Source organism: Pituophis catenifer, unplaced genomic scaffold (assembly GCF_029215685.1).
Source record: "Pituophis catenifer annectens isolate HBS135680 unplaced genomic scaffold, rPitCat1.0.hap2 SCAF_7, whole genome shotgun sequence".
Lineage (NCBI taxonomy): Eukaryota > Metazoa > Chordata > Lepidosauria > Squamata > Colubridae > Pituophis > Pituophis catenifer.
In genome coordinates this window covers 60,182,481-60,200,712 of record NW_027256887.1, presented here as the reverse complement: position 1 = coordinate 60,200,712, position 18,232 = coordinate 60,182,481, and the positions used below count along the sequence as shown (strand labels likewise).

The following is an 18,232-nucleotide window of genomic DNA, read 5'->3' as shown; positions in this document are numbered from 1 at the left end:
ATTGTAGGTTAAATACTACTAGGGTCCATAACACAGGTGTAATGTGCTGCCCCTGACAAGATACTAATCAGGCTGCTCTATTTTCGACTAACTGAGACTTCCAAGTGGTCTTGGAAGTGATAGCAAAAGACTTATTAACATGGATTAACATGCAGTTATGCTTGAACATACCAAACATACAATTTGATCTTCACAAAAGGGAAGCAATTATGGTTAATCTTACAATCAGGCATCAAGTTATATAATATGTGCATGCTTGAGAAGTGTTCATAAAAGTGCATTTGTGCACATTGTACTGTCTTTGCTGTCGGGGAATACTTTTTTCAGTTTGATTACATTGGAATAGTGAAGGAAATAAAATTTTATATAAACTTTGCTTCATGTGATTGTAATATTAAAAAATAGAGGAGTCCACAATCCATAAATTGTCTACATTTTCATGTTTTAAGAATCACGTAATAATGTAGTTGGCTGCCTTCTAAAACATTTGAATTCTAGAAATCTTAAACGAAATGAAATCTCAAAAGTAAATTTATAAATTATCTATTATGCAGAACCTCTCATAATTTATGATGAAATATTGGATAACAAGACTGCTTTATTTTCGGGATTTGGGGTATAATTAATTTCTATTGTAATAGTGAAATTATCCTTGCCACTCAATAGCATCTGTTGCTGCACCTGCCCTCTTTCATGAGTTGATTATTCCTTGTAATCTTCTATTGCATCTGTAACAGCAGCCTATCTCTATAATATCAAGGATAAAAAAATGCCAAAGAGCTCCTTAATCTATTACACTAGAAACTGTAAAGTATGTTTTACGGATCATAATTTGGTCTGTAAAAATAATTGTTTGGGCAAATAGGGATAAGATCTAAAGGATTGTGCATTATATTCCATTTATATACTGGGGCTTTCCTGGTCTTCTTCATGCTACTCTGCTGCTGCAGATGTTCATGCTTCTTCCATTTGCTTCTCAAAGTGGATGGCAGGATTGAGCATGATGCCAAAAGTTGTAGAGAAAGTTAACTTGACAATCTTTTCCTATTTATTCATGCAGTTATCTACTTGCTCTGGTTGTGAACAGAGCTACGGTTTTTTAGCTATTTTGCCTTCATTCATGAGAGCTATTGTAGCCCCATCTATTATCAAATAATATTTTATCTTATTTAATTTATTTAAGAAATTTATTAGGTCACACAATTCACTTTCACTGATTCTGGATGGCTTACAAAGATAAAAATCTCATATAAAAACAATAAAAAGTGATACCCCACCCCTGTGATGACATAAGCAGTCATACAAGCCACTTGATAGGTTCCTCAGACCTGCTAGCAAAACGCAAGTCTTCAGGGCCTTGCAGAAGAGTGTCAAAATGGGGGACAGTCTTATTTCTGTGGGGATGATGTTCCACAGAGAGGAAATTACCACAGAGAAAGCCATTCTTGGTCTCACTAGATGTACTCTTTATGAGAGGAGACCCACAATCCTTGCCTCCTCTCTCTGATAGGCCTTCAAATAACCTGGTGCCAAGCCATGTAGGACTTTAAAGGTGCCAAATAGCACCTTGAATTGGACCTGGAAGAAAATCAACAGCCAATGCACTGGGCACATTTGTCATCTCTCCTTCAGGAGCTGCATTGGTTGTTGATTTACTTCCAGGCATAATTCAGGGTGTTAGTTATCACCTTTAAAAGTCCTAAAGTTTACACATTCGTTAAATTATTAAATTATAGGAACTAGAAAGTATAAATCAATTTATTAATTTAATTTAATTTAATTTATAAGCTGCCCATCTTGCTATCCCAAGTGATTCCATGCAATCCAAATGTTTAAAAACTGGCTTTAAGTCATTTTTTTAATTTCTGGTGACTGCTCCCTTCAGTTTCCTTGATAGTGGTTTTATAAATGGCTTGTTAGTTCCTTTTCTATTAGGGCAGAGAGAAGTGACTGGCCCAAGGCCTGCCAGCTATCTCTGTGTCTAAGATGGAACTACAATTCACTATCTTCTGAAGACTTGGCCTCTATACCAAATTACCTCTATGTATATGCCCAAAAGAAGTTATAATATAAACTTGCTAGTCACTGTTAACAGATAATCGCAAACACTCTTTTCTAAGCGTTTACTTTGAGGGAGAGGGGAGGATTTGATACTGTAATGAACTGTGAACATAATGAAAGTTATAGGATGTCTTAATGTGTAATCAGATTAAACATTTTATGGAGTCTGAGGTAGATACTGAAATCTGAAAGCTATGAAATCTGAAAGCTATATTCAATTAATAGAATCTGACTTTAGTTAGAGTATAACAAACTGAAGCACATTCAAATACATGTTCAGTTATGAACTCTTTAAATTCAGTGTGAATAGTACCAATTAAAATTATATTTAATAAGTTTAATTATCTGGGGGAAAACTTGTCAGAATGAACTAGAAATGAACTATATTACCATTAATAGTAATGAATGGTTTTGCTTTTTTTTTTTTTTTTTTTAAAGAATTCCTTATTAGAATATCATTCATGAAAAGTTGGGAAGGAGATAGAGATACGGCTATTCTAAGTATATTGCACTACATCAGGGGTGTCAAACTCAATTTCATTGAGGGGGCACATCAGGGTTGTGTTTGATCTCGGGGGGGCCAGGGTAGGTGTGGCCATCTCGATGTCACTTGTGTCTGGGGCACCTATGGTGGCCTGAGTACTCTGCCAGTGAAAATGGGCTCCTGAGCTCCGTTTTTGGCTGCGATGGCCTCCTGCAACCTTCTGCCAGCAAAAATGGCATCCTGCAACCCTCTACCAGTGAAGATGGAGCACGGGAGATCCGCCTCCATTTGCACTGGCAGAGGCACTGCGGGCCAGTCCTTTGTGGTTTCCAGTGTGGCCCTGCGGGCCAGATCCAAGTACCCCGTGGGCTGGATCTGGCCCCCGGGCCTTGGGTTTGACACACCTGCACTACATCAAGATAGTTTTTGACATTAAAATATTCATGCTTGCTTTATATTCCATGAAAGTAAAAATTAAAAATCCTTACCTGATCTATCACTTTTTACTTAATTTTTAGATGGGAATGATGAACAACCCTAGTCCTTATGTCCCGCCATATAGCCAAAACACTGGGCAGCCAATTGGAGCCAGTGGACTTGGTCCCCAGATGCAAAGTAAGCCGGTATTACCTAACAGTTTGCCACAGTTTCCAATGGACAAGAAACCAGTGCCTGCTCCTGTTATGCCTAACATGGTAAGTAGTAATTTTAGTAGAAAATTATTTTACAATTAATTCAGAATATTGCAGTAGTTCTGTGCTAATGGTTTACATACTGTTTCATCGCTTAATTGTCTCTGAAACTACAGTGGGAAAAGCTGGCTTGGAGTGGGGGAGTATATTATCCTTGAAGTCTAACTAGAAATAAGTTACTGGATCTAGAAGAAGGAATGTTTCAACTGAATTATCATTTCTTCTGAGCTGTTTTCTCTGATCTATCTATCTTTTGCCATATTTTTGTCATACAATTTTATTGCACCATTGAATCACAGGTGAGACTGCTGGAAGGTATCATTAAATATCATTGGAAGTCACAATTTTGATTTAAAGCACAGAGTTAGTTTTCTTTTTCTGGTTGACATTCTGGAAGCTCAGAGAAGAAAAAAAATCTGTTATTGTTTTGAAGTAGTGGCCATATAGTTAAAGTAGTAATGATTTAGGAATATATAAATGATGTGAAAAACTTTATATTATTAAAACTATGGTTACTATTACACAGATTACTATGCTGAAAATTAGTTTAAAATGTACACAATTGTTGTAGAACAATATAACATGCATCTCTTTATCTTCAAGTAGAAAAGATGCTGGATTAATATGCATACATACCACTTGCCATAAGTTTCATTGTTAATTGGAACTGGCTCTGGAGATGGTGCTATATACTGTGAGAAGATGTTTATAGAGTGATGTGATTCTTAAAATATAAGGAATAGAAACTTTTCCAGGATAGCAGAAACTGAAAGAGAACTGAGTGACCTTCACTGGAGAAAATGAACAGAGGAAAGATTTATAGTTGGAGAAATATAGTATGTATGGTATTTTTAGAATAAAATTGAGGCAGTAAACTATTAGGAAGTTTGAAGAACCTGATAGCAACAACAGAGTAGACTGGGAGAAAAGGGAAAAAATGATAGCGACCATAAGAACAATGTGTTGAGTGAATATGAAAGGCCATTAATGGTGATAAAGTGAATATGAAGGACTAGTTGTGAAAAATTGCTATAGGGACCCTATAATAAAAGCCCTTTTAATTTAAAAAATCATGCTTCCCCATAAAATAAATCATTGCAAGCTTTATATATTTTGGGATAGGAGGGAAAAGGTACCAGTTCTGGCAATATGTTTTTGTGTACAGCTTGTAATTCTCTACTATTTTAGAATTGTTTTAAATTCCAGTGCAACATCTAAATCAAAATTGATATAAGGCTTTTAATATTATTTGAGATTATCAACCACATTGGTTTTATTTTTTTAAAAAAATATTTTGTCTTCTATGCTTAGTGAAATTTCATGGAATAGCGCTTTTTTACTTTAGCTTTAGGTTCATAATATAAAGGAGATGGTTCCTATTCTCCAGTATGCTGAGTTGAGAATCCAAGGAATGGGTTAACTCTGCTCTTCTGCTTGGAGACTGAGTCATTCAATCTTTTGGTCACGCCTCCTTTGCCTGCGCATGCCCAGTTTTGACTCAGTCTTGGCTCAGAAGAGAAACTTGGAAGATAGCTTCTCAGGAGACTCAAAACTTAGAGCAAAAGGATAAGAGATTCATTCCTTGGATTCTTGACTTCTCATGGTAAGGTCTTGTGGCACTGTGTAAGCCTTTGCAATTCAGTGAACGGCTCGGCTGGCTCCCCCGGTCTGTCCAGCATAGCCACCTTGTTCCGGCTTAAGTGGAGAAAGCTGAGGTCCCTCATTTCTACCCGCAAAAGAGCGGAGGGGACTGGAGTCACTGCCCTGTCAATTCCAGGTGCATACTCTGCACGGCTTGGTGGGAAAAGCTGCGGCAGCAAGGTTCCCAGCTGGAATAAGTCTGCCTTGTCCAGGAGGCCCAAAAAGACTTGAGATGGCTGACCCTGTAGTCTCAGGAATGCCAGAAACAAGTGGGGAGGACCAGGTCTCCCCAGTCCAGCCCCAGATTCTCCTAAAGGCTTCTCAACACCGAAGTTGGCAGTTAAAGGAGCGCCTGCCAAAATAAGAGCAAAAGCCATTTCCTCCCAAAAAGTTTCTAAAGCTGAGGAGAAGGACGCCAAAAGGCGTCAAAAGGCCATGGACAAAAGATTTGCCCAGACTGAGAGGGAAGCTGAACAAAGGAGAGGAGAAAATCCCCCTAGGGGGGAAAGACTTGTCATTTCCCGTGTTTTACCAGCTCAGCCATTAAATCATTTAAATGATGCAAGGCAACAGATGGCACTGTGCTCTCAGACATGGTCACCAGATGGCATCACAGAGAAATCCTCTTAGCCACCTCTTACATCAGGCTGCAATCAGCCCACTTGAGAGCTGACCCAACTAAACCGGAGTTAGCATTGGGCCTAATGGGCCCGAGTGAGTTGCTCTTTTCAGAGCCAACCACAGAGTGAAAAAATTCCCTCACCTAAATTATTCCTGGATGTAATCCAGCGGCAATGGGCCCAACCAGGGACATACCCACCCCCAAGTGGGAATGACAAAAAATTTTATAATGTGGCCCCGGACCTCACTGAGGTACTACAACCGCCAATGATAGACAGCCCAGTAGTGGCTTTAACATCCTCCATCATCTTATCTAATGACACGGAGGACGACCTGAAGACGGAGTATAGGAAGACAGAGCTCACCCTCCGCAAGGCACATCAGGCGGCTGTCTGGGTGATCAAGGCAGCAACAGACACTTCTTTTGTAATAGAACCTCCTTGCTCTGGCTCCGACAGATGCAAGAGAGAGTTCCATCTGATGACCTTTGCATATACCAGGACATTAATAAGCTGGTAGCGGCAACAGAATCCTTGGCTGATGCCATCTTGAATGCCGCCAAATTTGCTTCCAGGGCCATCGCCTCCTCGGTGACAGCCTGCTGCCTGTTGTGACTTCGTCACTGGAATATAAATGGAAGCTAGCCTCTGCTCCCTTCAAGGGTAACAAGCTTTTTGGAAAGACCCTAGAGCCCATCCTGATGAAAACTAGAGACAGGAGAAAGGTACTGCGTTCTCTATACAAGCGAGCTGACAGCTGTCCCTCGCCTAATTTTTGTAGGCCTCCATTCCGGCCTACAGAGACCGACTTTGACACTCCTCACCTCCAGACGGCATACTTCTACAGACAGGACCGCCAACCGGATAGATCCCGATTTAGGGATTAGGAGCAGGCAACAATTCTAGGCCAAACAGCCATTTCGTGGCTCAGGAAGTCACCCATTTTGTCGCTCCAGATGACTGCAAAACCCACCCACCCAATAGACTAAGTCTATTTGCGAACCAATGGGAGGCAACCACAACAGATACTTGGGTCCTGAACAAGGTGAGACTAGGCCTCACCCTCGAATTTCACCCTAACCCTGAAGAGATTAAACATCCACTTGGTTTACAGGAGATTCAAGATGCAGTCCCTCCAGTCCATACTGGACAGCATCTGAGAGGGCGACTTCCTAATCTCCATAGACCTGATGGAGGCATACCTCCACATACCTATCCTACCATCCCACCGGCAGTTCCTGAGGTTCTATTATATGGGCTGACACTATGAATACAACGCCCTACTATTTGGCCTGTCCTCAGTATCCAGGACTTTCACCAAATTAGTGGCGGCACTGGCGGCACATCTCAGGGCGATCCCTGTGCGTGTCCAATGTTACCTGGACAATATATTGATACAGTCCTCCTCTCACCTCCGGGTGCAAGTCACGATCCGGGTCCTCCAGGATCATGGATTTTCCATCAATTTCGAGAAGAGCCACCTGGCTCTTACCAACTGACTGCTACACCGGGGTGTGGTCATAGATACCAGGTCGTGCAAGACCTCCCTCTCCCAGGAGCGTCAGGTCAGTATAAAGGCCTTGGCAAGTCGGATCCAAGCGGACTGAACAGTGTCCCTGACCGTCCTCTCACAACTCCTGGGCAAGATGGTATCCTGCATATCAATCATCCCTTGGGCACGCCTGCATGCCAGAACCTTACAGTGGTTTCTGTTGCCCTACCAAGACCTGTCAGAAGTAACTCAAATGCCAGAGTTCAGGTTCCACCAAAGGTACTTCAATCCTTCCAATGGTGGATGTCCCAGGCCATAATCAAAGGATGTGCTTTCAAGGAACCCAGCCGCTTGAACATCACCACAGGCGCCAGCCTCTTTGGCTGGGGCCCCCAATTCCAGTCCCAGATGGCACAAAGACAGTGGACTCAGGAAGACCTGAGGAACAATATTGACTGGCTGCAGCTCAAGGCAGCCCTCTTGGCCCTCAGACGGTTCCAGAACACGATCTCTGGACACCACATACTCATTCTGATGGGCAATGTGGCCACCAAGGCCCATATCAACTGCCAAGGGGACACCCACTCCAGATCCCTCATGCGAGAGGCCGAACAATTGGGCCTCTGGGCAGAGAGACACTTCTCTCCATCAGAGCGGAGCACAACTCGGGGACATTGAATGCACAGGCAGACTGGTTCAGCAGAACCACGGTCAACCACTCAGAGTGACACCTACACCCAAACCTATTCAGGGATCTGTCAGAAAGGTTTGCCCCCACCCCCACCCCCCCGATCCTGGATCTGTTTGCCTCTCCATCAAACACCCATCTGCCCAGGTTTTATTTATTTATTTATTTATTTTGTCACATTTCTATGCCGCCCAAGGTTTGCAACATTGGGGGCGGAACGGACCAATGCACTCAGCAGTCCGTGGCCCCAAGGGCTACTATATGCCTTTCATTCTCTGCCCTGGAATGAGCCAGGGATAATCAAGAAGGTGCTGGCGGAGAAAGCAGAGATCCTACTTTTAGATCCCCACTGGCCCAGATGTCGGTGGTATGCAGATCTGGTCAGCCTGTCGGTATCCAAGCCCTGGAGGAACCCTCAGGACAGAATCTCCCTCAGTCATCCCTTAGTTCATCCAGAACCACAATGGCTCCAACTGATGGTCTGGCATTTGAGCAGAGAGTTCTGAGGCAGATCAGTTTCTCCAACAAAGTCATACAAACGATGCAGGCCTTTAGGAGACCTTCGACCAACAGAATCTATGACTCAACTTGGAGGGCCTTTTGTGGCTGGTGCTTCAAGGGTCACATTGATCCCACCTCTGTATCAATGGCCCAGATCCTGGAACTCCTTCAGGAGGAGCTGGACAAGGGCCTGTCCCCTAATACCATATGCAGGCAAGCAGTAGCTCTGGCCTTGGTGTTATCCTGCAGGGTTAACTCTAACCGTAACTCTAACCATTCAGAGTTACAATAGCACTGAAAAAGGGTAACATGACCATTTTTCATACTTATGATGGTTGCACCATCCCCATGGTCACATTATCAAAATTTGGATTCTTTGCAATGTCCTGGTCATGTGATCACTTTTTGCAACCTTCTGATAAGCAAAGTCAGTGGAGGAAGCCAGATTCACTTAACAACTGCAGTGAGTTACTTAACAACTGTGGCAAGAAAGTCGTGAAGTTGGACAAAATGTACTTAACAGTCTCACTTAGCAACTGAAATTTTGGGCTCAATTATGGTCATGAGTCAAGGACTGTATCATTTTGATATTTTTAGCTTCAAATAAACTCAAGTAGAAGTGCACAGAATCTCTCCCCAGAATAATAATCTGAAGTCACCCACATAAATCTTTCAAATAAATTTATCTTTTGAAGTAAGCTGCATCAAAGAAGGAAGTTGTATACTTTCTCTACAGAATGTCCTTCACAGGGAGTCTCATTTGCCACCTTCTCTATTTCAATATTTAAGGATCCCTGGGAGTTGAGTGACATATACATTTAATAAATAAATATCTTATTTTAATTCTTGAATTTCTTTTGTCGTCTTTGTTATTGTAATTTGTGCTGGCTTGATATAGTTAAGTCTCATCTCAGATTTGGTGTTGAAGTATCCCAGAATGCCCATGCAGGGATTTGGGGCTACTTGGGGCTGCCATAACAACCATGGATCTGTTTCATTGTATTTCTGGCTAGCACACATTGCATATCATTTCATTCATTCGCTCACTTGCTCACTCACTCACTCATTGATTCATTCATTGTACTTTGGCAAGTGGAAGGTGGTCTGAAAGGAAGGGATTTTATAGCCGTTCCCCTCTCCTGATGAATCTACTTTCTATTTAGATTAGGCTTGTAGCAGCTATCCCTCTCTGCAAAAAAGAAAAAAAAAGGCATGACTTTTTTAAGGAGGCACAGAGAGCATTCCCACCTGATATCAAGCATTTTTCCCACTTTGGATCTGAACAGCTGCATTCTGTCCACAAATATTCGTGATGTCTGTTTCAGAACACTTGCAATTATCTTTAGTAGGGATTTTTCTTTTCTAAAATTCTAACAATTTCAGCCTGCATTGATTCACTTAACACTTATATTTCATAAATATGAGTTACATAAATCAGGGGTCTTGAACCTTGGTCATTTTAAGATTTGTGGACTTCAACTTGGCTGGGGAATTCTGGGAGTTGAACTCCACAAATCTCAAAGTGGTCAAGGTTGGAGACCCCTGATCTAAATTAGTCACATGTTGAACTGTATGGAAATTGAAAAGACTAGTGATACCACCTATATAGTGTGTGCAGTTCAACTTTTTTATTTCAGATTCCATGGTATTTTTGTCAAGTAATTATTTTTATTTTGGAGATAGTGTAGCAGTTCAGCTGCCATGCTAGAAACCAGGAGACTGTGAATTCTAGTCCTGCCTTAAGTATAAAGGTGACCTTGGGCTAGTCACTCTCCCTTAGTCCTAGGACCGTGATGGCGAACCTGTGGCATGCGTGCCACAGGAGGCACACGTAGCCATATCAGTGGACATGCAAGCTCAATTCCGATGTGCATGCGCGCACCAGCCAGCTGATTTTCGGGGATTCTGGGCCCACGAGAACTAGGGAAACAAGCTGTTTCCTGCCTCCAGATGGCCTCGGGGGGAGGGGGCAGTTCTGTTTTTCGCTGTCCCCAGCCTCCAGAGCCTCTCTAGGAGTCTGGGGAGGGCGAAAACGGCCTTCCCCACCCCATCCCTGGAGGCCCTCCGGAGGCTGAAAACAGCCTGTTTGCCAACTTCCCGGAATGGGCCGTTTCTGGCCTCGGTGATGGGGGAGGCTGTTTTCGCCCTCCCTAGACTCCTAGAAAGGCTTTGGACCCAGATGAGAGAGAAAAACAGGCCTACCGGGCTATCGCATGCCAGGAGTAGGGGGTGGAGGTTGTCCATGCATGTGCGGGGGCGGGGCGCAGAGAATTATGGGTGTAGGCCATAATTCTTTATATTAATGATAGGATATAAGGTAGAAAGCTATATTTGAAAATTAACTTAGTAATCATGCTTCTTAATAATATCTAAGATTACGTTTGAAACAAAATATAGGAGTAGCTTTACTCTAATAACATCAGTATACCGTATTTTCCGGCGTATAAGCAACTTTTTAACACATGAAAATCTTCTCAAAAGTCGGGGATCGTCTTATACGCCAGGTGTCGTTCTCCTGTAACCAGGCAGACCAGCCCGAAAGGCTCTGATGAGCCTTAAATGGCTCTGACGATCCAAGCTCTGATGATCTGCTAATCAGGCAACTCAGTTGGGATCGCCAAAGCCATGGAGAAGGAAAAAACTTTTCTCCTTTCACATGGCTCTGACGATCCAAGCCCTGACGATCTGCTAATCAGGTAACTCAGCTGGGATCGCCAGAGCCATGGAGAAGAAAAAAAGTTTTCCCCCTCCAGCTTGCTTACCTTAGCTGCTTGCCTTGCCTTGCTTCGCTTGCCTGAATCCATTCCATCAGCAAGCCACTCCCTGCCTGCAATCAAACAGGCAGGGAGTTGTGGACTTCAACTCCCAGAATTCCTCAGCCAGCAAAACAAAGCTGGCTGAGGAATTCTGGGAGTTGAAGTCTACAAGTCTTAAAGTTGCCAAGGTTGGAGACCCCTGTTCTATTGGGTAAGTTTTTTTCCCCTTTGGGATCTTTAAAAAAAATAGTTAATTGGGTTTTTTTTTTAAGTTGTTCTTTTTTAGACCTAGCCATTTAAAGTTTAGAAAGTTTTAAATTTAGCTTTCATATAAAAATAAAAATAAAATAAAATAAAATAAAATAATATTTGTGCAGCTTTCTGAGATTTAGTATGTTTTTGTAGTGTTTCACTCTAACTACACAAACACACAAAATCTCACAAAGCTGTATGTGGAATTTTGTGTGTGTAAAGTATGAAAGTTGTTTTTCTCCAACGCGCAGCTTGGAGAATCCAAAGCTTCGGGTAATTCAATAGTTGAGTAGCCTACACTGAGTGTGTTCCTTTAAATTCTTTTCATCAGACACGCCCACTCGCTCAGCAGAGTCTCAGTTTAGTTCACTCAGTTGAACCTGTGACACTGTCTGAAATTTTCTCTGGAATTCTACTAAACTATTGTTCCTGAAGCTTGGATTCTTCTTAGTTCTCCCTTTTTTTCCTTTTATTGTGGATTTTCCCTCTTTGTTTGATTACCAGGGTTGAGTTTTGACTGCTGCCTCAGGCAAGCCGTCCGTGGCAGTTTCCTGCCCTACGGGAAGCCCGGCCACTTCTTTGAATCTCCCACCCCACTTAACAGCCGCCGGCGTGTGGGTAGGTTCCCCGGCCTGCCGGCAACACCGCCCCCGCCTCTTTCGAACTTTATTATTTACTCTGGGCGGCTTGAGATCGTTGCCCTGCTCTCAGCGGCACTTTCTCATTGATTTGGACTGGACTTCGGCGTTTGGATCACTTCTGAGTGATCGCACGCCTGAGAAGTGCTGGGACAACGCTGCGGCCTATTTTGATTGAGCCCTCGATCGCCGGACCGCCCTCGTCATCACAGCGGTCTCTCTCCCTGCTCCGATCTTTTTACGCAGCGCTGGGGGTGCTTTTGAGGCTTCTGCTGCGTGCCTTGCATTATCGCCTCAGCTAATTGCCTTAATTGTCTTGACGGTGGCGCTTGGAGACTCCGGCTTGTTCGCGCCATTTTCGCCCGCCTCAGCGCTGGGAGCTGAAAGTTTGACAGCTCGCGCCGCCTTGCCTGCTCTCCTAATGAGCCTCGTTAACTTCCCTCCCGAGCCTGATCGTTTGCCCTTCTGCAGTGGAGTGGGAAAGCAGGAGATCCGCTTTCAAGTCCCTCTACAGTTTCTCTGCAGCCCTCGCCCTGTGCCATTTCTTCGTTCTCTGGGCAAGTGGATTTAACGGCTGCCATTTTCTGCCTAGTAACTGCTTCGCGCATGTGCAAATAACTGTTGGGTGCCGATTACCACCTTTGCTGACAAAGTCAGGCAATAATTTCTGCTTTTTCCCCTGTTCTTTCTGGACTTACCTGCTGTACTGACCTCAGCTCCTCTGTTACCTGAGCCTCAGTTCATACCTGTTGTTTTTTTTTAAAAAAAAAGCCCAAGCCCAGCCTCCAGGAACTTCTTCAGTTGCCAACTGTGGACACCCCTGTGGCCAATCTGACTGCTTCCTCGGTAATTTCCAATGACGTCGCCGACGGGCTGCGATCGGAGGATCGGAAGGCTGAGTTTACTTTTCGCCATATGCATAATGCGGCCGCCTGGGCTGTTAGGGCGGCCACCTCGGCTTCCTTCTTCAGCCGGGCGTCCCTGATCTGGCTCCGCCAACTTCAGGAGCGCCTCCCTCCTGACGATTCACAACTCCGCCAAGATGTTAACAAACTGGTGGCGGCTACAGAATATACGACGGACGCTTCGCTCAATGCCGCGAAGTTTGCTTCGCGCGCCCTGGTGTCATCCGTTACTTCTCGCCGTTTATTATGGCTGAAAAATTGGAAAGCTGATGCAAAGTCCAGATGGCGCCTCACCTCAACTCTGTACAAGGGTTCCCGACTATTTGGAGAAGCGCTAGATCCCATCCTGGTCGAGGACAAGGATAAGCGGAAGGTCATGCCATCTTCCTTCCGAAGGGCAGAACGTAAGCCTTCATCTTACTCCAACAGGCAGCCCTTTCGGACGAACGCCGGACCTTCAGGGTCCTTTTCTTCAAGGTCCTACTCGCAAGGGTTCGATCGTTCTTTCAACAGGCCTTCCTTCAGGGACCGTGGTCGCAAAATTCCAGCTCCCAAGCGACCCTTCCGAGGCACAGGCCCCCGTGCCTTCAGAAGAGGAAAATGACTACACCCGCCTTCCCATCGGCGGCCGTCTGACTCATTTTCTGTCTCAGTGGGAGGTCTCGACGACAGACGCCTGGGTTCTCCAGACAATCCGTTTGGGTCTTACCCTGGAGTTCCGTTCCCGTCCTCCCTCTCACTTTATCCATTGTCCCCTCTCGCCCAATTTGGACAAGCGTCAAGTAATGGAAGCAGAGATCCATCACCTGCTCCAAATCCAGGCTATAGAACCGGTCCCCCCCCCCAACATCGCGGGACCGGCTTCTACTCAATATTTTTCCTGGTTCCCAAGGCATCGGGGGGTTACAGGGGCATATTAGACCTCAAGAGACTGAACAAGTTTATCATCTACCATCAGTTCAAAATGGAGTCTCTCCGCTGAATTCTGGCTTCCATTCGACCATTGGACTGGATGACTTCTATCGATTTAAAGGAAGCCTACCTCCACGTGCCCATTCGACCATCTCATCGTCATTACCTCCGTTTTGCCTACAACAGCCGGCATTTCTAATACAGGGCAATGCCCTTCGGCCTCTCTTCCACCCCCAGAACCTTTATGAAGCTCCTGGCAGCAGTGGCAGCCCTCCTACGTCAACAGCCGGTCCGGCTCCACTGCTACCTGGATGACATTTTGGTGCTCTCCCCTTCTCCGATCCGGGCCTCTCAAGACCTGGAAATAGTGTGTCGCTGTCTTCGTCAACATGGCTTCTCCCTCAACATCCCAAAGAGCCAATTGCAGCCCACTACGCGAATACTTCACCTAGGGACGGTAATCGATTCAGTGAAGGGCCAGGTGTTCCTGTCAGCGGATCGGTGCTCCAGTCTCCAGTCATTGACATCCCAAGTCCTCTCCTCCAGGAAGGTGGCATTGCTGCTCCTGTCCCGCCTGCTCGGCAAAATGATATCCTGCCTTTCAGTCGTCCCTTGGGCGGGGTTTCATTCCCGACAGCTGCAATGGTTCCTCCTCCCCTTTCAGAGGGCCAGACGGAGCAACTCTTCCACTCGAGTAACCGTTTCGTGGGAGGTCTCACGATCCCTCCTTTGGTGGTCTTCTCCGAGCCTGCAGCAGGGCTGCTACTTCCAGAATCTGCAGCGCCTAATAGTGACAACGGACGCCAGCTTGTCGGGATGGGGAGGTCATCTTCTCTCTCACGTCGCCCAGGGTACTTGGTCGCCGGAGGATCGCAGCAAAGGGATCAACTGGCTGGAGCTCCGCGCAATCCGCCTCTCTCTCCAGCAATTCGTGTCGGGGCGTCATGTCCTGATACGCACGGACAATGTAACAGCAAAGGCACATGTGAACCACCAAGGGAGGACCCGCTCGGGGCCACTCATGGAAGAGACGACACTGCTTCTGACCTGGGCGGAAAAGCACGTCCTATCACTTGCGGCGGAACACATCGCCGGGACCACGAACATCAGAGCGGACTGGCTCAGCAGGCAACACCTGGACCACGCAGAGTGTCATCTTCACCCAAATCTGTTTGCCGAAATTGTTCGGAGATTCGGCATGCCTCTGGTCGACCTATTCGCCAGCCGCGACAACACTCACCTTCCCAGGTTCTTTGCTTGGTACCCGTGTCCCCGGGCGGAAGGAGTCGATGCGCTCGCCTCTCCCTGGCCCAGAGGTCTCCTCTATGCCTTTCCCCCTCTGCCACTCCTTCCTCGTCTGATTCGCAGGATAATAGCAGAAGAGGCCGACGTTATTCTTGTCGCACCCCACTGGCCTCGGAGGTCCTGGTTTGTGGATTTGATGGACCTGTCGGTAGTAAGTCCATGGCGGATACCAGGGGACAGGATCGTTCTCAGACAGGGGGTCATACTGCACCCAGAACCCCAGTGGTTGCAGTTGACCGCCTGGCGCTTGAGAGGATCCTGCTAAGGAGAGTCAACGTGCCCAACAATGCGATCCCTACTATTCAGGCGTCCAGACGACCGTCTACGTGTCGCATTTATAATGTTACCTGGTCTACTTTTTGTTCCTGGTGCGTCAAATCTCACCTGGACCCAACGTCTGCCTCCGTTCTCGAAGTTCTGGGTTTCCTCCAGGAAGGCATGGACAAGCACCTACCTCCAAACACTCTTCGTCACCAGGTTGCGGCACTAAGTACTGTTCTCTCTACTTCCGCAAATCTTCCTATCTCACAGGATCCTACGATTCGCGCTTTCCTACGAGGAGCAGCCAACCTGCATCCACCAGTCATCCATCGCTACCCGTCCTGGGACCTGACCTTGGTCCTGCAGGCGCTCATGCACCCTCCGTTTGAGCCTCTCGCTTCCATCAGTCTCCGATTTCTGACACTCAAGGTGGCTTTCCTAGTCGCAATTACTTCGGCTCGCCGTATATCTGAACTTGCGGCCTTGTCAGTGAGAAGCGACCTCTGCATTTTTCACACGAATCGTGTCATCCTGAGGCTAGACCCCTCATTTTTGCCTAAAGTAAATTCCTCCTTCCATCAAGCCCAGGAATTGATCCTTCCTGACTTCTGCCCGGAACCTCGGCATCCACGGGAAGCAAACTGGCACCTCTTACATGTCCGCCGGGCCCTACGCAGATATATTAAACGAACGGAGCATTTCCGCAAATCTGAATCACTCTTCATTTCCTTTCTGCCCGCCTCCATGGGCCGGAAGGTTTCCTCTACGACAATTGGGAGATGGATCAAATCCTGCATCTTATTCAGCTCGGAACAGGCCGGTTCCGCAGAGAATCCTTCCTCACTCCACCAGGAGCGCCGCCACCACGGCCGCCTGGGCCACTAATGCGTCCGTCTCCGACATCTGCAGGGCGGCTACCTGGTCATCCTTAAATCCCTTCGTCCGGCATTACAAGGTGGACGCCTTTGCCTTGGCGGAGGCGTCCTTCGGTCGCCGTGTGCTCCAAGCTGTATGTAATTCTTCAGACTACGTGCAGCAGCCAGTCTCCCCCCCTGTCTGAACTTGCTTGGGTATATCCCGAAGCTTTGGATTCTCCAAGCTGCGCATTGGAGAACGGACGTTGCTTACCTGAACGTCCCTTCTCGACGCGCAGCTGGAGAATCCAACCCACCCAACTGGGCTGCTGAAGTTCCATCCTTACGCTCTACTGCTCCTTACTTCGTGAACAAAACTGAGACTCTGCTGAGCAAGTGGGCGTGTCTGAAGAAAAGAATTTAAAGGAACACACTCAGTGTAGGCTACTCAACTATTGAATTACCCGAAGCTTTGGATTCTCCAGTTGCGCGTCGAGAAGGGACGTTCAGGTAAGCAACGTCCGTTTTGGGCTTTTTGTGGCTGTGTGAGGTTCCTGCTTGTTTCAGGGGCCATTTTGGGTCTAGCACAGCTGCTTTTACATTGTGGGTGAGCCAGTTGTGTTGTGTTGTGTTGTGTTGTGTTGTGTTGTGTTGTGTGTGTGTGTGTAAAGTGTGAAAGTTGTTTTTTTGGGCTTTTTGTGGCTGTGTGAGGTTCTTGCTTGTTTCAGGGGCCATTTTGGGTCTAGCACAGCTGCTTTTACATTGTGGGTGAGCCAGTTGATGTTTTTTAATTTTTATTTGGTGTGCGTTGGAAGAGGGGTAGTCTTATACGGCGAGTATAGCCCAAACCCTGTATTTTAACAGGAAAATTCGGGGGTCGTCTTATACGCCCAGTTGTCTTATACGCCGGAAAATACAGTAGTTACAAAACTTTAAAATAAAATATGGTAATCATATATTCTAAACAGTTCTATTCTCTCAAAAGATTAAATACAGGTATTAGCAGCATTCTAAGTAACTTTTATTAAGCTGGAATGAGCATTGTATAATCAGTTTACCAGTTATCCATGCAGTGTAAGGGTGGACAAAGAAACAAAAAAGCTTAATCTTTCTTAGAAAGCAGTAGCATTTCCCTCACCCCAATTTGACCTTTTACTGTCTGAATAAGTAATGGCAGTTTGTTCATATATCTAAAAAATATAATTACTAGGTATGATGAGGCAATAGAATTCCAGAAAGTAATCAAATATTGATTGCAGTCTGTTTTACATTGAGTACCTCTTATTAATTTGGAAGTATGGTTGAATACATACCAGAAATCAGGAAACCATGAATTCTAGTCCTGCTAGAGCACAAAGCCAACATTGTGATATTTGAACACTGACATACTCTCAGCCCTAGGAAGCAGGCAATGGCAAACCCTTCCAAAATCTTGCTAAGAAAACTGCAGGGACTTGTTTGGGCAATTGCTAGGAGTTAACACTGACTTGAAGGTACACATATGCAAAAAAACCCCATAGCAATTCTCTGCTATGAGAATTTATGCAGCGCTCTTTTAAATAAATTAACTGAACCTACAAGATATTAAAAAATAATCACATTTACCCCCCCCCCCAATTGTTCATCCATGAATTTGAAAGTGGGAAGATATATTTACTGAGAATAGAAGGAGATGCTAATGGTTGCAGATACCTAAAAGTTAAATTTCTGTTTACATAATAATTTTTAATTCTTTCTGTAACTTTTGAATAGCGTATACAATTTCTTCATTGCAGGTACTCATTCTGTATTCATAGGAGTAAAAGAATAAAGAAAGAAATACTTCAGTACCCCAAATATTTAGTTCAACTTACATTAAGTAACTTGAAATAAATAGATTCATCCCCATTAGAGCAGCAGGTATTATACTTATCTGGGAGTAAGAGCCATTGAATTCATTAATTTTATTTATAGAGTCTATAAAGATGGTTTATACACAGAGTAATTATGCCTTTTGTTTAGAGCAGTGTTTCTTAGCCTTGGCAGCTTTCAAATGTTGCCTCCAACTCCCAGAAATCTTTAGCCAGCCTCAGTACTATAAGGCTATAAGATATAAATATATACAAAGCCAAGGGTAATCCACTATTGATTTTGATGGGTATGTGTGAGCAAGCTTGATTGTCAGGATCAG

The 18,232-nt window shown here is 45.1% G+C and overlaps 1 protein-coding gene across 1 annotated transcript in view; it reads left to right on the top strand.

Moving 5' to 3' along the window:
• EP300 (E1A binding protein p300) overlaps nucleotides 1-18,232 on the top strand; it is an 82,726-nt gene that overhangs the window by 18,637 nt on the left and 45,857 nt on the right. The window contains exon 3 of the mRNA XM_070947817.1: nucleotides 3,064-3,240. Within this exon, the coding sequence (XP_070803918.1) occupies nucleotides 3,064-3,240 (177 nt within the window). The remainder of the gene's footprint in view (nucleotides 1-3,063; nucleotides 3,241-18,232) is intronic.